The sequence below is a fragment of the Prinia subflava genome, chromosome 2 (genome assembly GCF_021018805.1).
Source record: "Prinia subflava isolate CZ2003 ecotype Zambia chromosome 2, Cam_Psub_1.2, whole genome shotgun sequence".
Classification (NCBI taxonomy): Eukaryota; Metazoa; Chordata; class Aves; order Passeriformes; family Cisticolidae; genus Prinia; species Prinia subflava.
This window is the reverse complement of record NC_086248.1, coordinates 23896590-23916066: the sequence shown is the minus strand read 5'-3', so window position 1 is coordinate 23916066 and position 19477 is coordinate 23896590. Positions and strand designations below refer to the sequence as shown.

The 19477-nt window shown below is 39.5% G+C and overlaps 1 protein-coding gene across 1 annotated transcript in view; it reads right to left on the bottom strand.

Moving 5' to 3' along the window:
* Window positions 1-19477, bottom strand: part of LRRC1 (leucine rich repeat containing 1) — a 69003-nt gene that overhangs the window by 8516 nt on the left and 41010 nt on the right. The window contains exons 5-10 of the mRNA XM_063389377.1: window positions 14642-14698; window positions 13003-13066; window positions 12196-12270; window positions 10305-10449; window positions 7587-7705; window positions 6502-6585 (exon numbers count right to left, since the gene is read on the bottom strand). Of these exons, the coding sequence (XP_063245447.1) occupies window positions 6502-6585; window positions 7587-7705; window positions 10305-10449; window positions 12196-12270; window positions 13003-13066; window positions 14642-14698 (544 nt within the window). The remainder of the gene's footprint in view (window positions 1-6501; window positions 6586-7586; window positions 7706-10304; window positions 10450-12195; window positions 12271-13002; window positions 13067-14641; window positions 14699-19477) is intronic.

The window sequence follows — 19477 nt, the reverse complement described above, 5'->3', positions numbered from 1 at the left end:
AAAAAAAGACAAGCTGACAGTTAAAAATCAAATGAAATCTTTGTCATTTCAAACAAAGATGGCACCCATCTAGCAGTACAGAACAGCATCAGGACCAGTATTTGAAAACCTAAACACGAAGCCAAACCAGAGAGGTGAAGTGCACACACTACAGGGCATGCGGAAAGGAAAACCCTGCTGTGGCCACCATGAAGTGACACGGTATCAGAACGGTACCAGAAGGGCACTGGTCTGGCTCAGTGGGTAACTGAGGAAGAGCCATGCTTTCCAAGGGTCACATGCTCACAGCAAACTGTGCCAAACCACCACATATGCACCAAGGACACAGCTGAGGCCACAAGCCCATTCACCAGTTAAGCAAACACTTCATTTCCAGCACAGACTTCACTTAATGGGGACAAGCATGTGCTTAGTTCTAGGCATATCAGCAACTGTTCCAAGGACTGGAGGCTTAAAGAAGTCCTCACATTCTTCTGTAGTGAGCAGGACATCAGGAAAAAATCTCACATGAGTTGTGCATGCCCATGTCATAGTCCTGAGACTCAGTTCATTTTAGCAACTTTAGTTTAAGGGTTATTGACTTGTCACATCATGCCAACTCCAAAGAACAGTGAGCCTAGATAAAAACCAAAAGGAAAACCACAAAAACAAAGTCCACAGTGTCAGTCAGGCAGTAAATGGTCATTATTATGAAGTGCTAATTTTAAGATCATTGATACTATGAAGATGGAACAAAACTTCATATTTACATTCAGGTGGGCTTCATTGACAGGATGATTGTCACTAGGAGGCCTCTGGATTCCATATAGAACTTTAACCCTTTAAACCCTTTAACTTTAATGGATGACCCTATCGCTCTTCTGTCTCATTCTGAAGCTTCTCTTTCTAACAGCTTCCTTATTCTAAGAAGCAGTAAGGCTTGGACAAACATAGACAGGATGTCAGCTCAGTTGCTAAAACTCCCCTCTATGTTCTCACCATGACCAGCATTTAGCACTTCACCCTCCTGTTTTTTTGCCATTCATATGCCCACTACTATTCAATCTCAGACAGTCCTCCAGAACTGCAAGTCTTAAGAGAATGCTTCTCTGCTGGTGTTTCTAACGACTCTAAAGTAGATCTGTATACCACTCATGAGCTATGAATCAATTATGCTGTCATTTACCAGTCAGCATCTTTCACACAGCTATAAGCAATGCAAAAAAATTACATTATGACAAATACTGTAATGAGTAGTCTTCAGCTGTCGTGTGAATAGCTGAAAGTCCAGTGATGCATCTCTTTTATTCAACTCTCACAACAGCTGTCAGCGTCAAAAACTCTCACAGACTTATACAAGTCTGATAAACATAGTGGCAATTTAAACACAGTTCCTCTTGTGTTGTAAAATCTTTGCCAGTGTGTCATATCCAAATTTTTGTTTGGGTACAAAGTAAATAAAGTCAGAATTTTCCTTGGCTCCAAATAAAGTATACTAATTCTTTAACTGCAAGCAGAGAATACATTTAGGGGTGGAAAAAACTGCCCAATTCATTATTATTAACTATTATTCTGTTGTTCTTATTAACTTTAAATTGGCTAGGAAAATCTTCAGCAAACTCACTTCAACACCTCCTCTACCACTGGTGAATAGTAGGAGAGGAGCCCACCAAGACAGCTTCTCAACCGTCTGACTCAAGACAAGTTTTCCTGCACTTTTCCTTAGTGCTCTTTTCTTTTCCTCTGAGACACACATACTTATCAGAAAAGGGAGAGGACATCAAAAGTTAAAATCAGAAAAAACAAAGTGGTCCCAACCTGCTTTAAAAAATAAAATTTTAAAAAGCACAGTTATTGCCAAAAAAAAAAAAAACCCAACAAAAAAACCCAACAACAACAACAACAAAATCCTGTAGTTTTACCTAATGGAGTAATAATTCTCACAATATACCTCAGAGACAGGAAGGACACATTAGCAGATCTCTGCAGGTTGCAAAGACTCATTAACAAAAGCATATAAACTGGAAAACATTCCAAGGAGGTTATTTATGCAAGTGCCAAAATCAACACATCAGTTTCATCAGCGTTTCTGTGCCAGGGTGGGATTTCAATACCAAAGAGTCACCAGGCAGGTCTTTCAAGTTTAAGGGGAAAAACATTTGTAACTATGAACAGGTTTAGACATTCTCAGCTCTTGCTGAATTCTGTTTCACCATTTCAGTCAGAGAGGGTCTAAGCTGCAAAACGAGATACTGAAGATGAAATCTGTCAGTGACTCAAGCCTTGGTCATACATTCAGTTCTTCCACGTTTTACCTTTATCAGTACACAATACAGAAGAACCTTTGAACCAGGAAACTTTGAAGGTGTATTTGCATACAAACTCCTCAATAATCCCAAGTCAAGAAATTTTACACCAAAAGATAAAGAATCGTTTTACAAGTGTGCCTTGAAGCAATCTTACAAAGTAATGGTTTAGCACACTGACTCAAAATCCAATCCCCTTAAACTGTTGACGAAACAGAACCAGATCAACATTCTTCTACCCCCTTCCCCCCAGAAAAACACACACCACCACAGAAAAGCTAAAACTCAAAGATGATCTCACTAGGCTGCATTAGAGAAGGCATGTCATTTCCACCATCCTATCTATAAAAGTGGTCTTTGCTACTGGAATAATTCTGGGTGAAACGACAGTGACACCAAGCAGATACAGTATTGGATACATGTGCTCTTCTCTCTTGCTGAATTTCACCTTTTTCTACACACATTACAAGACTGTGTCTCTATCCCTCTCCAACAGAAACCAGTAACAGCCTCTCCCACTTCCATTTTTAATTGGGATGAAGACCACACATGCACAGCTGCTCTAGCACTCTGTAAGGCAGAGAAAGAATGGAAGAGGTAAGAAAAACACATAAAGGAAAAGAGGGAAAGATACTGAGGAAAAAATATCCACAGTATATACTCTACTTCTGCATCCACCTCTGCTTCTGTGAAGGGGGAACCAGTGTGCAAGTACTAATTTTGAAGTGCAAAGGTCCGAGAGCCCAGTCTTGTCCATACTGTCTCAGGAACCCTCTTAAGCAACACAGAGCAGGCAGGGGTGCTGAAAATTACTTCTGTCAGAAGCTTTTGCCTGGCTTTAAATCTTAGTTAGTCAGTTTAGTTTGAAAATAAATGGAAAACATAGTATGTTTTCTTGATGTTGAGCAGAGCGTTCCAAGAGACAGAAAAAGAGTAACATATTTTTTGTTACCTAAGTATGCTACCAATGCATTTTGTATTATTTTTTTCCAAGTCGGTAACAATGAGAACAAAAATGAATATTGAACATTTCACCCAAGACACCCAATTGTTCCTCTCTGCTATCCAAAGGGAAACTCAGAATTGGAATCTTTGCCACTATCACGCCCCTAGAACTGATACTGTGCTTTGCATAACAGCAAATAGTACTTGTTATACCTATGCACTCAGTTTATGTAGACAGTTTTCCTTTAGAGCTATGAAATGGGACTCTTCACTTTATTTCTCTGAATTTTAAACAGAAAACCTGCACTATGAAATCTTCATTTTGGTTTAACGCAAAATGCTGCTGGTTTAGAAAAATACTATACCAAGAAAATGCAGCTCCAGGAACAGATGTAACATGGGCAGGTTCCTTTGTTTTTGAAACTAGCCTTTCAGCACTAAGAAGGCACTCTAAAAACACTCCAGGAAAAATATATACTGCACAGCCTAAGCCCAAGGAATTCAAACTGAAACTTGAAAAACTGAAACTGAGAAGTCTTAGCTAGGCAGTAGGTTCTGCAATACACACATATTAACAGTATTTTTGAGACATACCATTGCCATCAGTTGTTTATGCTTTCTATTTGTAACATTACCAGCTTGGAATTCAAATGCACTGATCAAGAGTGAGACAACCCTGCAGTTAGAGAAGGGCTGACTTCCTTTAAAATTAAATAATAAAAAAATAAATATTGGCAGAGCAAAACATAAAATCTTACATTATATGTAATTTCAAAGCATTTGTTCTAATGAGACAGACAAGCTGGTGTGGACATCTTTAAAGGAAAAACAAAAATTCTGTTTCAAATTCATAGGAGGCCTAAGAGCTCTGCTTCCTGTTTCCCTGCCAAGCTCCCTTGGGAACCACCCTCTCCCATTTTTATTTCCTGGACTTCCACAACTCCCCAGCTCACGTCATCCCAGACACTACTTTCCATTTCCTCATTATTCACCTTCTCCAAACAAAGGCTCATCCCTGTCTTCACTCCACTTCTGTGCAGGTGTCCCTCTCCCTCTCTCATGTGCACTGATATTCTCCAGGCACTTTCTCATTCCTAACTTCACCCTTGCATACTCCCCAACTCCTTCACCGACTGAGCAATACATTCCACCTCTGAGAAACATTGATGGTTCCAAGTCTTCAGTATCTTGCTCTGTATTAATCCCTCTATCGTTTTGCACTGAGCTAAGACCCCACTATACCCCCAAACAGACATGCTCCATATCCACCCTGCTTCTGCAGCTGAGCCTTCTCCTCTTGCCTGCTCCTGTCTCTGCTTCTTCCAAGCCACACTGATTGCCCTTATGCACCACTCCAATACCATATATTCCTTTAACTGAGAAAAGTGCTTATACACTACTCAAGCTATCAGTGTCCAATCTGGAAATAAACTGCACCAGTAAAACCTCCCATGCAAAACTCAGGACAATTCTGCTCAAAGGCAGAGTGGACATAAAATTGCACAAGTCTCAAGTGCAGGTATTTTAGCAAAGGAAATCTTAAGTCTCAAGTGCAGGTATTTTAGCAAAGGAAGTCTTCTGCTGAATGAGCACAAGATTAGAAAGATATTGAGCTATTAGACAGCATTCAAAGGAGGGCAACAAAAATGGCAAAGGGCCTTGAGGGGAAGCTGTATGAGGAGCAGCTGAGGTCACTTGTTCTGTTCAGCCTGGAGGAGACTGAGGGGAGACCTCACTGCAGTTACAGCTTCTTGTGAGGGGAAGAGGAGAGGCAGACCCTGATCTCTCCTCTGTGGTGACCAGTGACAGGACCTGAGGGAATGGCCTGAAGTTGTGCCAGGGGAGATTAAGGTTGGATATTAAAAAAAGGTTCTTCACCCAGGGTTGCTGGGCACTGGAACAGGCTCCCCAGGGAAGTGGTCACAGCACCAGCCTGACAGAGCTGAAGTGTTTGGACAATGCTCTGATGTACACTGGGGTCACTCTTGGGGTGTCATGTGCAGGGCCAGGAGGTGGACTCCTGATGGATTCCTTCACATACCAATCCAAAGTGTTTTCCCAGGGTCTTGCCTCTTGCCAGCCATCATGCAACCTGTCTGGGTGAGCACTGTCACAATTCTGTTCAGAACCAGAAGCACCACAGCAGAGAAGACACTGTTCTGCTAGAAAAGCTGCAGTACTCACATGTGTCTTCCCTCACCCTCCCTGGATTAGGTGACTGTCCTGTGGAAGCTGAGACCCAGGACACTGGAATGGTTGCTGCCAGTGCCACAGCAACATCCTCTGCCTGTTTGATCCCTCTTCTTCAGACAATCAGCTCTCCCCCATCTCCCTGCCATCTCAGTTCCTTCTCATAGCTCCTTCCTGAGGTATGTCCAAGCTCCATAAGGAAGTGAGCCGGAGCTGATACTCCTCTCAATTTCCATCCATTGGCGGTCACACCAATGAGTGTGAGTACATAATCCTCCTGCTCCTTAGGTGATTGAAAGTGGAGGACAGAACCTCAGAGCCACATGTTAGATAGGAAAATTTCTTGGATAAAAATTACAGAGAAAAAGTAGTACAAGCAGAACCAACTCACAGCCCCATGCTCCAGTCACAGGATGCTGCTTTCCCAACATCTTTTCACTATTTACTGCTGAACTAAACTTGTAAAGCCTTCATTATATTTAGCTTCAGAACACAAACTCTAGCCTCATTTCAATCCACACATTATTATAATAGACAAGAAGTCCTAGTGCTCATAGTGGTAAAACCTGAGGTATCTTTGTCACATCAGGTCCTTATATTTAAGGGCAAAAGTAGTCCAGAGATATCCAAAACCAACAAGATTGTCAAGATTTTCAGGGTATGAAACACTCCTTTTGATACTGGTCACAGGGGTGAGGTGAGGAAGAGTGTGGCACTCGTTTCATACTACATGCAGAAGAGACATATTGGTGTTGCATTCACCCTACCAGAACTCCAAGTCTTCAAATAGTGAGGGACCTGACATCCACACTGGGAACTACCAGTTAAAAGTTAATTAGACCCAAGTTAGTTACAAGATTAGATTAATTAGATTAATTAGATCCAAGCCTTTCTGTTCAACTACAAAGACATCTTGCACTTCCAAGCCACCAAATCACTACAGTTCAGATCTAGTGGACAAGGTTCTGGTTGTGATCAGTTTGGAACAAATACCCACTGGACCAAAGTTGTCTGCTATTTCTTGTAGGCATTTGAAATCAAGAGTTTTCTGTTTCTACAATCTCATCTGCACAAAACTTACCTCTTTGGGCAAAGATGTTAATTTGTTTCTATCAGCATTCAAATTGTTCAGCTTCTTTAGTTTTCCAATGCTCTTCGGCAATGACTGTGCCAACAAAAACAAAACAATATACAAACAGAATTCATAAATACACAGTTGGGAAAAACCACTTAACTCACTTTTTAAATTAATTAACAGTCTGATCCACTTTCAAAATTGAAGTGTAGTTAATCTTCATTCTACCAGGCTTTCCAAAGAAGATCCAAAGGTTTACATTGTAGAACAAGTGTCAAGAAATGTCAGTTTCTAACACAAATTCACTCATTAATTATCTCTGCACTACAACAATAGACACACAACAGCTGTGTACAGAATGCATGTATGCCTACATGCATGTATGTATTATCTAACTTTACACTCCCAAAATTGCTTTTCAGTTAGCTTTCTCCTAACTCAGTTGCTATGAATTGATTGTTGGAGAGGCATCTTCTTAGTCTTAAGCTTCTAATTCAACCAAGTACCAATTGACCTTAAAAAATGCTCAAACCTAGTTTATTTAAAGACAGCTACTCTCCAAGTGTCAGTGTCACATGAAGTTTCAAAATAATGGAAGGAAACACCTAACAGAAGGAATTCTGAGATTTTATTTTAATTGACCACCCATCATATTTAATAACTGGCTAGAGCAGATCAGCAGAGCAAGGAGCAATACAAGCTCTGCAGTGCTCAGGGCTTCTATTCAGCTCCAGCAAGACTGATCCAGATAATGCACAGCAGAAACTGGCAATAATGCAATACAGCACAACCCCCTCCATGAAAAACACAAAGAAGTGAGTGATACCTGCCCTCCACATGCTCCAATTCTCTCATTGGTCATGAAAGACTCAAGAGTGAATATGTAATTGCTTAAGCATTTGAAGGGCGGATTGTTACTACACACAACTTGATCTCCAGCATTCATTTAACAGGTAAGAAATAAGATGCATTTAAAGAAAATGCATTGCTTAGCAGTAGCAAGGGTGAGTAACCTAATGAGCTAAGTGATTCAGCACTGAACAGCAGGTCTTATTACCACCTGCCATTTGAGCAGCCATGACCATGCATACCTGCAGTTGGTTTTCTGTGAGAACTAGTTCAGTAAGGCTTTCACAGTCTCCAATGGAATCAGTTAGTTGAATCAGCTTGTTCTGATCAACCTTCAAAATGGAGAGCCTCCGCAGTTTTCCTGGACAGAAAAAAACAACATGGATTTTTAGTCTAGTATCCTCCAAAACCTTTAATTACATAAATATTTACTGCTGCAAAACTTCCAGAAATCTTCTAAAACAATGAATTTTTTAAGGTAAAATAAAAGAACCCAAGTACTGCTTCATTTACTGCTTCCACTATTTTTTGCAAGTTTTAATATCACTGAATTCATATTCAATATAAATATTCATATCCAATATTTAAGCATAATAAACCATAATAAAGTTATCATCTGAATGTTATCCCATGTAAATATCAAGGATGCGTCTACTCAAATGCCTATAAACAAGTGAAAATTATCTATTTGTTCCTCAATTATACAATGTTTACTAATAAAAGGAATGTTCAGAAGATCACCTACATCTAATCAGCCACAGTGAGAACACTGAAGTGACAGCCAAAACCCAAACAAGATCAAAGTCTCCTTGTCCCAACAGAGAGCCTAATTAGTCAGACATGAAACCCAAGTTTATTCTTTAGATGAGATATAAAACTTCTTTGAAGGTGATTTTCTCATGAAGAACAAAATACTACTTCAGGGCAGAAAACTCACTTTGTTCTACTCCTTTGTATCTGAATGGTCTTTGGTGCAAAAGCTGACTCAGGCAGAGTCCAAGACAGAGAATTCAGCAGATAACACCAGCTGCTGCTACCTCCCTGCCATCCCGATGTGGTCCAAAACAGCTGTAATGGTCTGGAGTATCAGATTCATTGATGATACTAAATTAGGAAGGGATGTCTGACACACAGAAATGTAGCAATCTAAACAGAAACCTGAGGTTTAGCACAGAGAAATGCAGAGCTCTGCACCCAGACAGAATAAACCTGTGCACCAGCAAGGCTGGGAACTGAAATACACAGCTTTACAGGAGTCCTCCTGGACAGGACACGGATACTATGGCGACCACCAGGTTGAATCCTAAGCAGCAGTGAACCCTCATCAGAAACAAACATCAACTAGACTACTAGGCAACAGATCAATGGAAGTTGCTATAGCTTATCAACCTGCAATTAGTGAAACCACACCTATAAAATCATTCTCAGCTTCATGTGATGCCCTGTCTTCCCCCTCAACTCCCCTGTTCACGTGACGGGGTTCCAGTAAGAAGCTATCAAGGTGGCCAGAGCACATGTGAGCTGAGGCTGAAGGAGCTGGCTTTGTTGACTCCCACCAAGAGACAGCCAAGGAGGCGTCTGGGAGCTGCCCAGAACCAATTGCAGGGCAGTTAGGGACACGACAGAGCCAAACACTGCTCTGCAGGGGCAGGTGAGGCAGCAATGGCTGCAAATGGCAGCAAATCATAGCGAGGGAGATCCCATCTGGACATCAGAGGCAGCTTCCCGGGAGGTGCTGCAGCACTGGCACAGGCTGCCTGGGGGTGCTGGAGCTCCATTAGAGCTCTGGAGACTGAGGAGACACAGCCACAGCTGACCTGAGCCACTGGTGCCACTGAGAGCCCTGCTTCAAGAGCTCTGCAGATCCACCACTCCCACCAAGGATTCAGCGATCAGCCGGGCAACGCCCAGGAGCTTCCAGACACCAGCAAGGTTCACTTCTGCCAACAATCTCCCTCCTCTAGCCAGGTGCACGGGCTGCTGGCTTTCAGAAGCCACAGCTCCGCTTCTGAGGCACAACAACTGCACTGGCAGCACAGGTCATCAGAGAGGGCTGCTGCAACTCCCTGTCACACACAGGGCAGCTGTAGGACCCACACTTGTCACCCCACTCCCCCAAGTCTAACATCTAGAGAAACTTTTCTTAGTCTTATATAGAATATATAGGAAGGGAGAAGGTCTGAGTACTCTTTTCTAAATGTTAAATATAGTTAAACCACATTCATGAGTCCTCCATCCCCTACACCTTTATTTTGAAGGGTAAAAAAAAAATTTTAAAAAAGTCTTTTCAAGGAGAAGGCACACTCCTACAATATGGGACTTTCCAGAAAAACAGCTGATGACTAGAGAAAAAAATGCTTGTTCTTCTACTTGTCACAATTACTGCATGGGTAAAAAAAACATACACCTTTAAAAAGGCACTGGTAATGCTTCAGGAAACATTCTTCAGTTACTGAACCCAGTCTAAGGGGTCAGAGACAGAAAGGTTGTAGTTTGAATCCTCAAGGCAAGGACCAATGGGCTGCAAGGCAGTCTTCCACAAGGTTCAGCAGACAATTAATCACATTGTCCAACTGAAAACAAATCCACATCACCCTCCAAAACTCTGTATTTTTTGCATATACTTTCAGCCAGTCTTATTAAGTGACCCACAGCATGCTACTAGCTAAAATTCTACAATGTTAAGAGTTCTGATGGTGAAACGGATACATTGGGAGCTGAAGGGACATATTTTATGTTGTTTGGGAGGTATCAAGTGAAGACTGAAAGGATTATGAGGGAGTCATTATGCAGACAATTAAAATGCAGCATTATTAGAGCTATGCATTTGCTACTAAGCAAAAAGAAAAAAAAAACATGAGGCAAGCTCATCTCTTGCACAAAAAGACTTTAAAATCCAAATGACTTCCAGTTACAGTGGATTAAATGGTTCTGTGTGATAGCATTCAATTTGTACTCACCAATGCCGTCAGGTAAGACCTGAAGTAAATTCTGAGAAACAAGCAAGTCTGTTAAAGAAGTCAGACCACTAATTTCTTCAGGAAGGCATTCCAATTTATTTTCAGAAACATCCAGACAAAGCAGGTTTTTCAGGTTTCCTACTTCCTGCGATACAAGGAAAAAAATTTAAGTCATGCCCAAACACGTAAGAAAGCACTTTGAAAAATGTACCATCACAATGAAATTCCACAAAGAAAAACAATTATCTGTATGACCTCTTAATTGGCCATTCCTAGTATGACCTCTAAGAGCAGAAAAAAGTAAATAATTATGTAAATAACTTTACATATGATAAACTAACCAAGTGATTCAGTCACGGTTGCTTATTTTAAATATTAAACTGGCTTCAGTAGTCAGGCAAGCTATGCTGAGCACACCCAGGCAAGCACCAGCCAAACCTGGAGTTCTCCTCAAGTAAAGACTGCAGAGTTGGTTTTTTTTTTCAGAATGGCAGATTATCAACCACTACATAATTAAAGTCTACTCCTCCCAATCAACCCTAGGCAAATTAGGATTAGTCTCTCCTGGCTGCTACAGCAACATGCCATGACATCTAGGGATTTAGTATCTTCACATCTCCCAACTACAACCAATGTAGAAATAGGAATTGGGGGTGTTGCTCTAGCAAGCATATTTGAACTGCCAAGTTATACTGCCATCATCTACTATTATTCATGACTACTTAAGTTTTTATCATGGTAATCCAACCATTAGACAGAGAAATACCTTTGCCTCTATTAGCTATCAGAGCACCTCCCCATTCCCCATGCACACAGACATCCCTATACACACTTGAGGATAGATCTCATTTTAGCCATCCAAATCACCTTTCAGAGAACACAAGGACTGAGGAAGAAGTGCCTTTTACTTTTAGATATACGAAATTTTCCTACAGCAATGGCCCTGATCCTAACTTACGAGATCAGTTCTTTACTTCTGCAACATCTGTCTCTCACAAGGATCTTTCATTAAATACCCTTTGTCCTACAAGTTCATCCTTCGGCCATTGGACAAAATACACAATAATGGCCCATTTCAATTAAAAGGGCTGCTGAAGTCACATTTGTATGAATGATCATCTCTACTTATTAGGCCAAGCCAACAGAAACAAAATCAATTAAACCCACTGAACTGTAACTGACTTGCAAGACACACATTAACAATGAGGTCCATACAGCAAGTAACAGCAAACTGCAGAAGAAAGCAGGTTTTGATTTGGCTGTAAGGGAAAAAGAAGGAAGAGGAATCATCCCACATATTATAAAAGTTCTTAAGAAAGGCAATTTAGAGTGCTATAAGCTTTAAATGCTATATTCCCTCATCCTATGACTGATGTCAGATAGGGGATTTGCCTACATAAATCAAAATTTCTGTTTATGGCAACAGTATCATTACTGTATTTCTTCCAAACACCATGCTTAAATGGATGAAAATGACTACAAAAAAATGAAAAAAAAAAAAAAGAAAAAGAAAAGATTCATACTCAAAATTTTAAAACTGCAATTCACATAGATACACAAAGTGAGGGTTAGCTCAGACAACCAATGGCTCCCTGATCTGAGGGCAAGAACTATAAGGAGAGGATGTGTCATCCTACAAACTGAACAATGAGCCTATTAGGAAACAATTCCTTTGTCAAAATGCTTAAAAGAAAATTTCTGACAACATACAGTATCATGGCCAATCCCTTGCAGAGGAATTTATTAAGAGAAAACTCTTCCACACCCAAAACCAAACCCAGGCAAAGCAGACTGAGAAAAATATTCCATTTTAAAGCACTTCCCTGTAGGAATGAATGAAGTTTTCTTCCAAAAACATCTTCAAAATAGTATCAGCAGAGGTCATTTTTACCTGAGGTATTTCAGCTAATTGGTTTCCATCCAACCAAAGGTCTTTAAGATTGAAAAGTGCACCAATTGTTTCGGGCTACAACACAAAAAGCAGTACAGTTAAGTAGCATAGGAGCTTCAAGCAGAAAAAACCCCACAATTACAGTCTAAGTAAACCAATTCTTACTGTGAGCACTATTTAGAGGTAGCTTGGCTGACTGTAAGTATTTGGGAACTCCATCATACAAATTAATTGCTACAGCTTAATAAGCTACCATTCTTTCCTGGCATGTACTAACAAATTGCCAGCACACCTTTGATCTACTGAAAATCCATCCAACATTTACCAAAATCACCTTAAGGGAGGATGACAGATATATTTTTGGTAGATCAATCTGTGACAATGTAGGACCTCTCAATGCTCAACAGTTTTACCTCAGCCCCTTCCCAAAGATTCATATTCTCACCCTGGAAACTGAACTGTGGTTAACCCACCCAGCTCCTGACAAAAGTCCATATAGTCATTGTAACTGCATGCACAGGAAAGATTTTGTGTCCCTCCACTCCTTTTAATTTCCATAAAAAAAGATGTGCCACGCTCTCACTTTCTAGAGATCAGCTGCAGTTTTTTGAATAAAGTGATACTGTACTGAACACGTCTAAGCAGATAGGAAAGCACCAGCTCACTGTCAAAATTCATCTGTACCTATAAAAAGACTCTCTCTCCATGCATTTTTCTTTCTTCAATTTTGGACATCCTACAACCTACTTAATCTAAATGATGCATAAAACAAGACCAATGTGCAGTTTCAGTGGTATGTTCACTTACCAAATGATAAAGTTCATTGTTTCCTAAATCAAGTTCTTCTAGTCGCTGCAGCTGGGCAAGTGATCTGTGAGATGAGATAAATCGAAACAAAACCACATTAGACTAAAGCAACAGAAACCCCAAGTATTTGAATAAGCTCATTTGACTGAAACTTGAATTTCAAATTACAAGGTACTGTAGGCAGACAGTTATTTTACCAGGCACAGACTGTTTGCAGTAATATCTTACCAAAAAATAAATTGGTTTGTCATTGTAACTGTATGCCCTTGAAACTTAATACAGGCAATCAAACCATTATTTTTTTTTTTTAATTTTAACAGTAGCAAATCCCTGTGGTAGCAAATGCCACATACTTTAGTACAGCTATTTAGATTTATTTTTAGGGGAAATTTACAGTTATGAATGGGATAAAAATTTCCCACAGTGATCACATAACTATGTGACTCAAGACTCAATATCCATCATTTATCTTCTCAACATGATCCATCAATTTCTGAAATACTTCACTTTTTGAGACTACAAACAGAGGGAAGCACAAAAGGATGTAAAAAAGTTCAAACCCACAGACAAGAGAGGGCCACCCTTCAAAATCAGGCTATCGTAGAGCTCTTGCTTACTTTCCCCAAAGCTGCAGTAGCACGAAAACCAGAGAGAATTTATCAGTTGCATTGCTGACAGTCAGAATTTTCCAGAAGCAATAAAACTGTCAACATTTTTGATAGCTTCACACTGACACTTCATGGCCAAACTTAGCAATTCCCATCTTCTGACCACTGACATTAAAGTGTCTTGTGGGTCACTGCTATGAACAGCCACAACCAAGGCACTGGGTAGACTGACAGGAAAAAATAACCCCAAAGCAACTGGGGAAGAGATTCTGATTAAAACAGGTTAAATCTTTCACAGTATCTATTAGATTATCTAAACAAGCAGAACAGGAGTCACCAAAACTCTTGCAAGCAACCAGATAGTGAAGGAAGGAAACTCCTTCACTAGAAAAAGAAAAGGCTGCTTCTAGGCAGACAAAAAGGACCCACAAAGTTTAAGATACCAAATTAGTTTAGGAAAGACCACCAATTCCTCTGCCACAATACAAACAGTACAGAGACATCTAGGTTATGTTTTTCCTCCAAAAATCACAGTGGGTAAAGTCAGACTTCAGACATCAGTAGGCCTAGTTTGCTAGCAAGGGTTTCATCTCCAGGTTTTAGAAGCTTTTGGCTACTCAGCCCTGAATACAAACACTTAAATGTTATGAAGATCTAGAGTGAAAATCTCAGAGACCTTACTGCCCTATTTCACAGTTGCAACATTTCATCATGGAACAACCCAAACCACCACTCCCACTGCAGATGGGCTTGTCCAATGCATGGAGGAGGTGTTTGGTGCTGCTGTATTTCACACAGAATACTTCTTTACAGAACAAAGCTAATCCATGCAGACTGCAGGCTCCTGCTACTAATCAAGTACAGCTAGAAACAATGGGTGTAAGTAGATGTTGCTAAAAGAAAGCTGTATCTCATGTTGTCAATTGGCTTTGAAAATTTTTTCTAGCTGTCATTCAGTTTCATAGGTTAGCAGATTTTAAGAATAAGAATATTTTTTGTTATTATAATCAAACACATGCAATGTGACTTACTCAGGTAAATATGTCAGCAAATTTTCTCTCAGTTCCAGTGAAGCCAGGTTATAAAGACTAAAAAAAAACAAAACCAAAAAAACACACTTTAATACCATCTTTTTATATTCCACATTTTAAGAAAGGTGTGCATTTACACAGTTTAAAACAAGTTGCTATAAACTGATTTTTGTTGGTTTAATTGCACCAGATTGTCCTGTGAAAGGCAGAACAGAAAGACTAAGTTTTTGCTTGTTTCTCTGTGATACTTCAACAGATTAATGTTAGAAAATAAAGAGACAAAATACAAATTTCCGTTTATTAAAAGGTGTGTAGCTGCAAGATACTAAAGAGAGTATATTATATTATATTATAGCTGAACTGCTTTTACTTACTAGCCTTCAGAATGTGGCATGGGCTACCCAAGTTAGAGAGCAACAGGTAAACCCATCCCTGCCCTAATGACAGTGCTCATTACTCTAAGTGACATTACTCTGCTAAGCGGCTCGCTTACTCCATATCCCGGGCTTTTACCAGCATCACCATAGCAACATTCAGATTTCTCAGGGGTTTATTTATGACTAAATGGAACACAAGGAGTCAGACATTATCCCAACACTATAATCTGCTCTAATCCTCCACCATCCCAGGGAAAAATGGAAATCAGACATGGTGACTGCAAATAAGTTTTCAACAACAGAATTATGTTCTGTCCTGGTGTGCAGGGAAGGGGCACAGCGTGCTAGGCCTTGAAAAAAATCTAGATAAAAAACAAGAATTCCACTAAATTTGAAATAGATGTTAATTCTAAATTGTACACTTTAGGAAGAAAAAACAAACAAACATGCCCATGCATTCAGACTACATAAAACTGAAATATTTTTCTGATCTCAAAAAGTACCAGTTTACCAAATTACAGAATAATTATTTAGTTCCAGTAAAAAAGTAGCTGATAATAAAACTTAATCCTAAAAAAAAAAAAATCTTCACATTGCAACTTCAGTACTGTTATCCAAGCAGAGAAACACAACAGAATTGATGCAATGACTAACTAAAAGGGAAAGAAGATTTTTCATGGATTGACTTTTGATGGTATCTGAAAAACAAATCCCTACCTCATGCACCTGTCTCATACTGCATTCAAACAAGAGTGAATGGAATCTCACAGGAGCTTTGATTACAGTTTCAGCAGCCCTCTCCAGCTTTTAAAATAAGTACATTTTACTCCATGGGTTCTGTATTCTTTCAGAAGTATCGTTTAAATATACCATACAGGTAAAGATACTTTAGTAGAAGTCTATTATAAAATTCAATTAAAAGGTAAGTGAGAATAACCCTGCTACTGCCACACTAAATCATTGATAGAAATAAGCAAGCCATCATTCCAACAACACAAGAGAAAACTCACACATAAAAAATTTTAACAGTATAAAATACAAGTCACAGGACATGGTATCCCCAGCATCCTCAGGGAAACCAAAGAAGTGGAGCAGGAGAGGAAAGGGGTGATGAGAACAGTTTCTCTCCAAAAGGAATGTGGGTCTGATCTTGCTCACACTGCCACCCACAGACTGCCATTATGTTCATGTTTACAGGTTTTCTAGAAACCCATTTCAACCTTCCTTTAAATGTTCCACTTTCTCTTCAAGCTTATATTAGGTGAGGTCCATGATTCATTCTTATCAAGAGAATCCAAAAGGAATGTGCACATCTCCAAGCTGCCTTGCAATCTTGTGTTTACACATCACCCCACATCTACTTAGCTCCCTCCCCATCACGTTGAATAAAATGGTGCAATCTCCTGATTTCTTTTCTTACCTCAGACACCTCTTTGGCTGTGGCTGAACTGAAATCTTTGTCAGAAAAGCACATTCAACAGCAAGAACTTGGGTACCATCTTAACCAGCCTCATCATATCATTAGACTGGGGCAGGCCATCAGCTCAGGAAACTGATCCTGCTTAAAAATAACCCAGCAAGGAGAGTAACACAGATCCCCAATCCAACACAGAATAAATCCCTTAAACACCTGGACCAGTACAGCTGCCAAGAAGGTGCAAGGAAGGCAGCTGTGCTGCAGCACTGTGAGCACCTTGTGACATCTTTGCAGAGTGACTGTGGCCCACCACAGTCCCAGCCCAGGTTCTCCTCTAGTGGGAGTCAGCTACCTGCCAGATGATGTTCTCATCTCTAAGGACACAGCTTTCTGAGGGAGAAATGCTTTATTTATTCTACAGGTATTCTCACCCACAGCATGTTCACAACCCTAACTCTACCCTGGAACAAAAGAAAAGATACTGCCCCACAGTCCTTTATCCTTTTTACTTCTTCCAAGGTCTTGAGTCAAAATCCAATATAAGCAGACCCCAATAAGCAAAATTAGGCTTCCCACCAATACAGAGAGCTAAGTCTACTAAATTTAAACCAGCAAAGCTGCATCATTAGAGTGAAATACTGTGTTTAAGATGGATCCATTTGACAGAAGGTCAGAAAACAAAAGGAAATTTGTGACTTATTATTCTTAAATCTTGTCTAGTTACAGGAATTGCTCCCAGCAAACCTGTGTGCTACAACCTAAAACGTGACAGCTATCGTATAAAATAGTACCACATAAAAGACATGCTGATGTACTTAAACACTAACCTCCAATATATTCAAAAGCAGAGGTATAGCTTGTCCTTACATTTACCAACAGGTTCTTAAATTGCGTATGTACTAACATTTTTCTAATTTTAAGTATTGTTAAGAAACGCAATTTTTAAGCCTTTTGCAAGAAAAATTCTACATGACCTGTTATTTTTCAAGTATCTTTTCTGATTTAGTAACAGTCTCTCCAAAAAGTGCAATCCTTCCTCTTCTCAGCTACAAATAGCTATTTTTCACAATATACTAAATGAAATTATTTCTTTTTTCCCCAATGTCCTTAATTTTACAGATGCACTGTCAGTTCAGTATTTCTAAAGTCACTGACAAGAACTAAAGCAAGGCATACCTTATTGATTTCACAATCTTCCCCTAATTCTAATCTCCATCTTGTAGAGAAAAATCAGTCATGGGAAGTTACCATAAAACACAAAGGAAACAGCAATCTAATTTGCTCAGACTAAAGACAAATCCATCAGCAGCTGTTCACCGACTGCATTTAGAAATGCAAACACACCACAGAGCATAGCAGCCTGCTTTCCAACAAACAGTCCTTACTCCTCCCCCAAAAATCCAACAGAAAATGCACAAGCAAATGTAATTTATAGTCTAAAGGAGAAAGAAAAACAAAACAACAGCAAAAAGAGAAAAGAGACAAAAAAGAAAAAAAACGCCTAAAAAAAACCCCCAGAAACAAACATACAAAAAAACCCACTATCAGAAGATACTATTTCACCACGGTTTGTAAAAAGCATTAATATTGTAATAATTCTCACTACAAAAGCTACCACACAGACCTCAAACACTGAGCATGTGTGTGAAAATACTGAGCACAAGGAAACAGACAAGCCAGGCAGAGGATGAAGTTAACTCAAATAATTACAAGTTGTCCATCTCAGCATTCCAGAGGATTTCTGGTGTAAGGGTGGGACCAAGTTGAATTTAAAGATACAATACGGCTAAAAATGTCAGTTTAAGTATAAACCAGATATACTTGTTCTACCAACAGTAACTGTAGATATTGGTATTCATTGTGTGAGCTAGAAGAATGAAGAGAATGTGAGATCAATAACTGAGAACAGAATCAATAGCAACAAAGTAGACAAAAAATGCTGGAAGTGTCTTTCCTGATCATTCCTGTCAGGTTTTGAAAGAGAAACGTGCAATTCAACACAATCTGCATATAGGGAATACCACAAATATTCCTTCATCAACTGCAGCAGTCTACTTCAAAACAAAGGTTAGACTAGAATCATCTGCTAAAACCAGAAATAAAGCCTGTTGTTCTTTTTCTTCCAAAGCAAGTCAGTTTGGATTGATTACGATTATCAGCACCACCACATTCCACAAAACAACCTTTTCACAGGCAGATGACTCCCTAAACAATACAGATTCACCGCAATAGATAAAAAAAAACTTCACTGAAGTTAATTAGAAAAAAAAAAAAGGAAAAAAAAGATATTCTGTAGTTACTCTGGATGATATTACATTTTCAGGGTACAGCATACACTAAATTTTTTTACTGTACTTTATTTTTTAAAGTTATAAAATACAAAACTACTATGAGCTTATCCTTTTTACCTTGAGCAACAGTTGCAGCATATTCCTCTATCCATGGGGACAGAAAGTCAGCCTGAAGTGTAACAACAGACAAAACAATACACCCCATTTCTGTCACAGTCCCTGCAAAAAGACTAGGAGCTCCAAGCCCTTGGCAGAGACCAGCAAAGGTTTCTGAGAGAAGCACTGGGAAGCATAAGACATACACTATTTCCTTGTGGGAAGGAAAAAAACCCACTAAATAAAAAAGTGCTAAAACTACAAAAGTAGGGAAATATGGGAAAAGCTAGGACAAAAAAAAAAGATGACAAAAAGAACTGATATAAAAGCTAAAGATGCTCAGTCAATAAAAACTACACAATGCCCTTCTCTTGAGAAACAAAAGCTCCACTTTTTGACCTTATGTCAAAAGCAGCACACAGCTGAGCCAGCAAGACAAGAGGGCAGGCTTTGGGAAATAAGGAAGCAAAGCTGGAAGAGATGAAGATCTAAAGCACCTGCAGAAATCAGTGGCCTAATCTGCACTCCTTCCAGCAAGTTTCAGCTGGTTAGGGGAATATAAAACCCTAAATGTAATTTTTCCTTAAGACTGCAAAAAGAAGGGGAAGAGAGGACAATGGGCATAGCCCCCATATTGATACAGAACAAGAGAAGG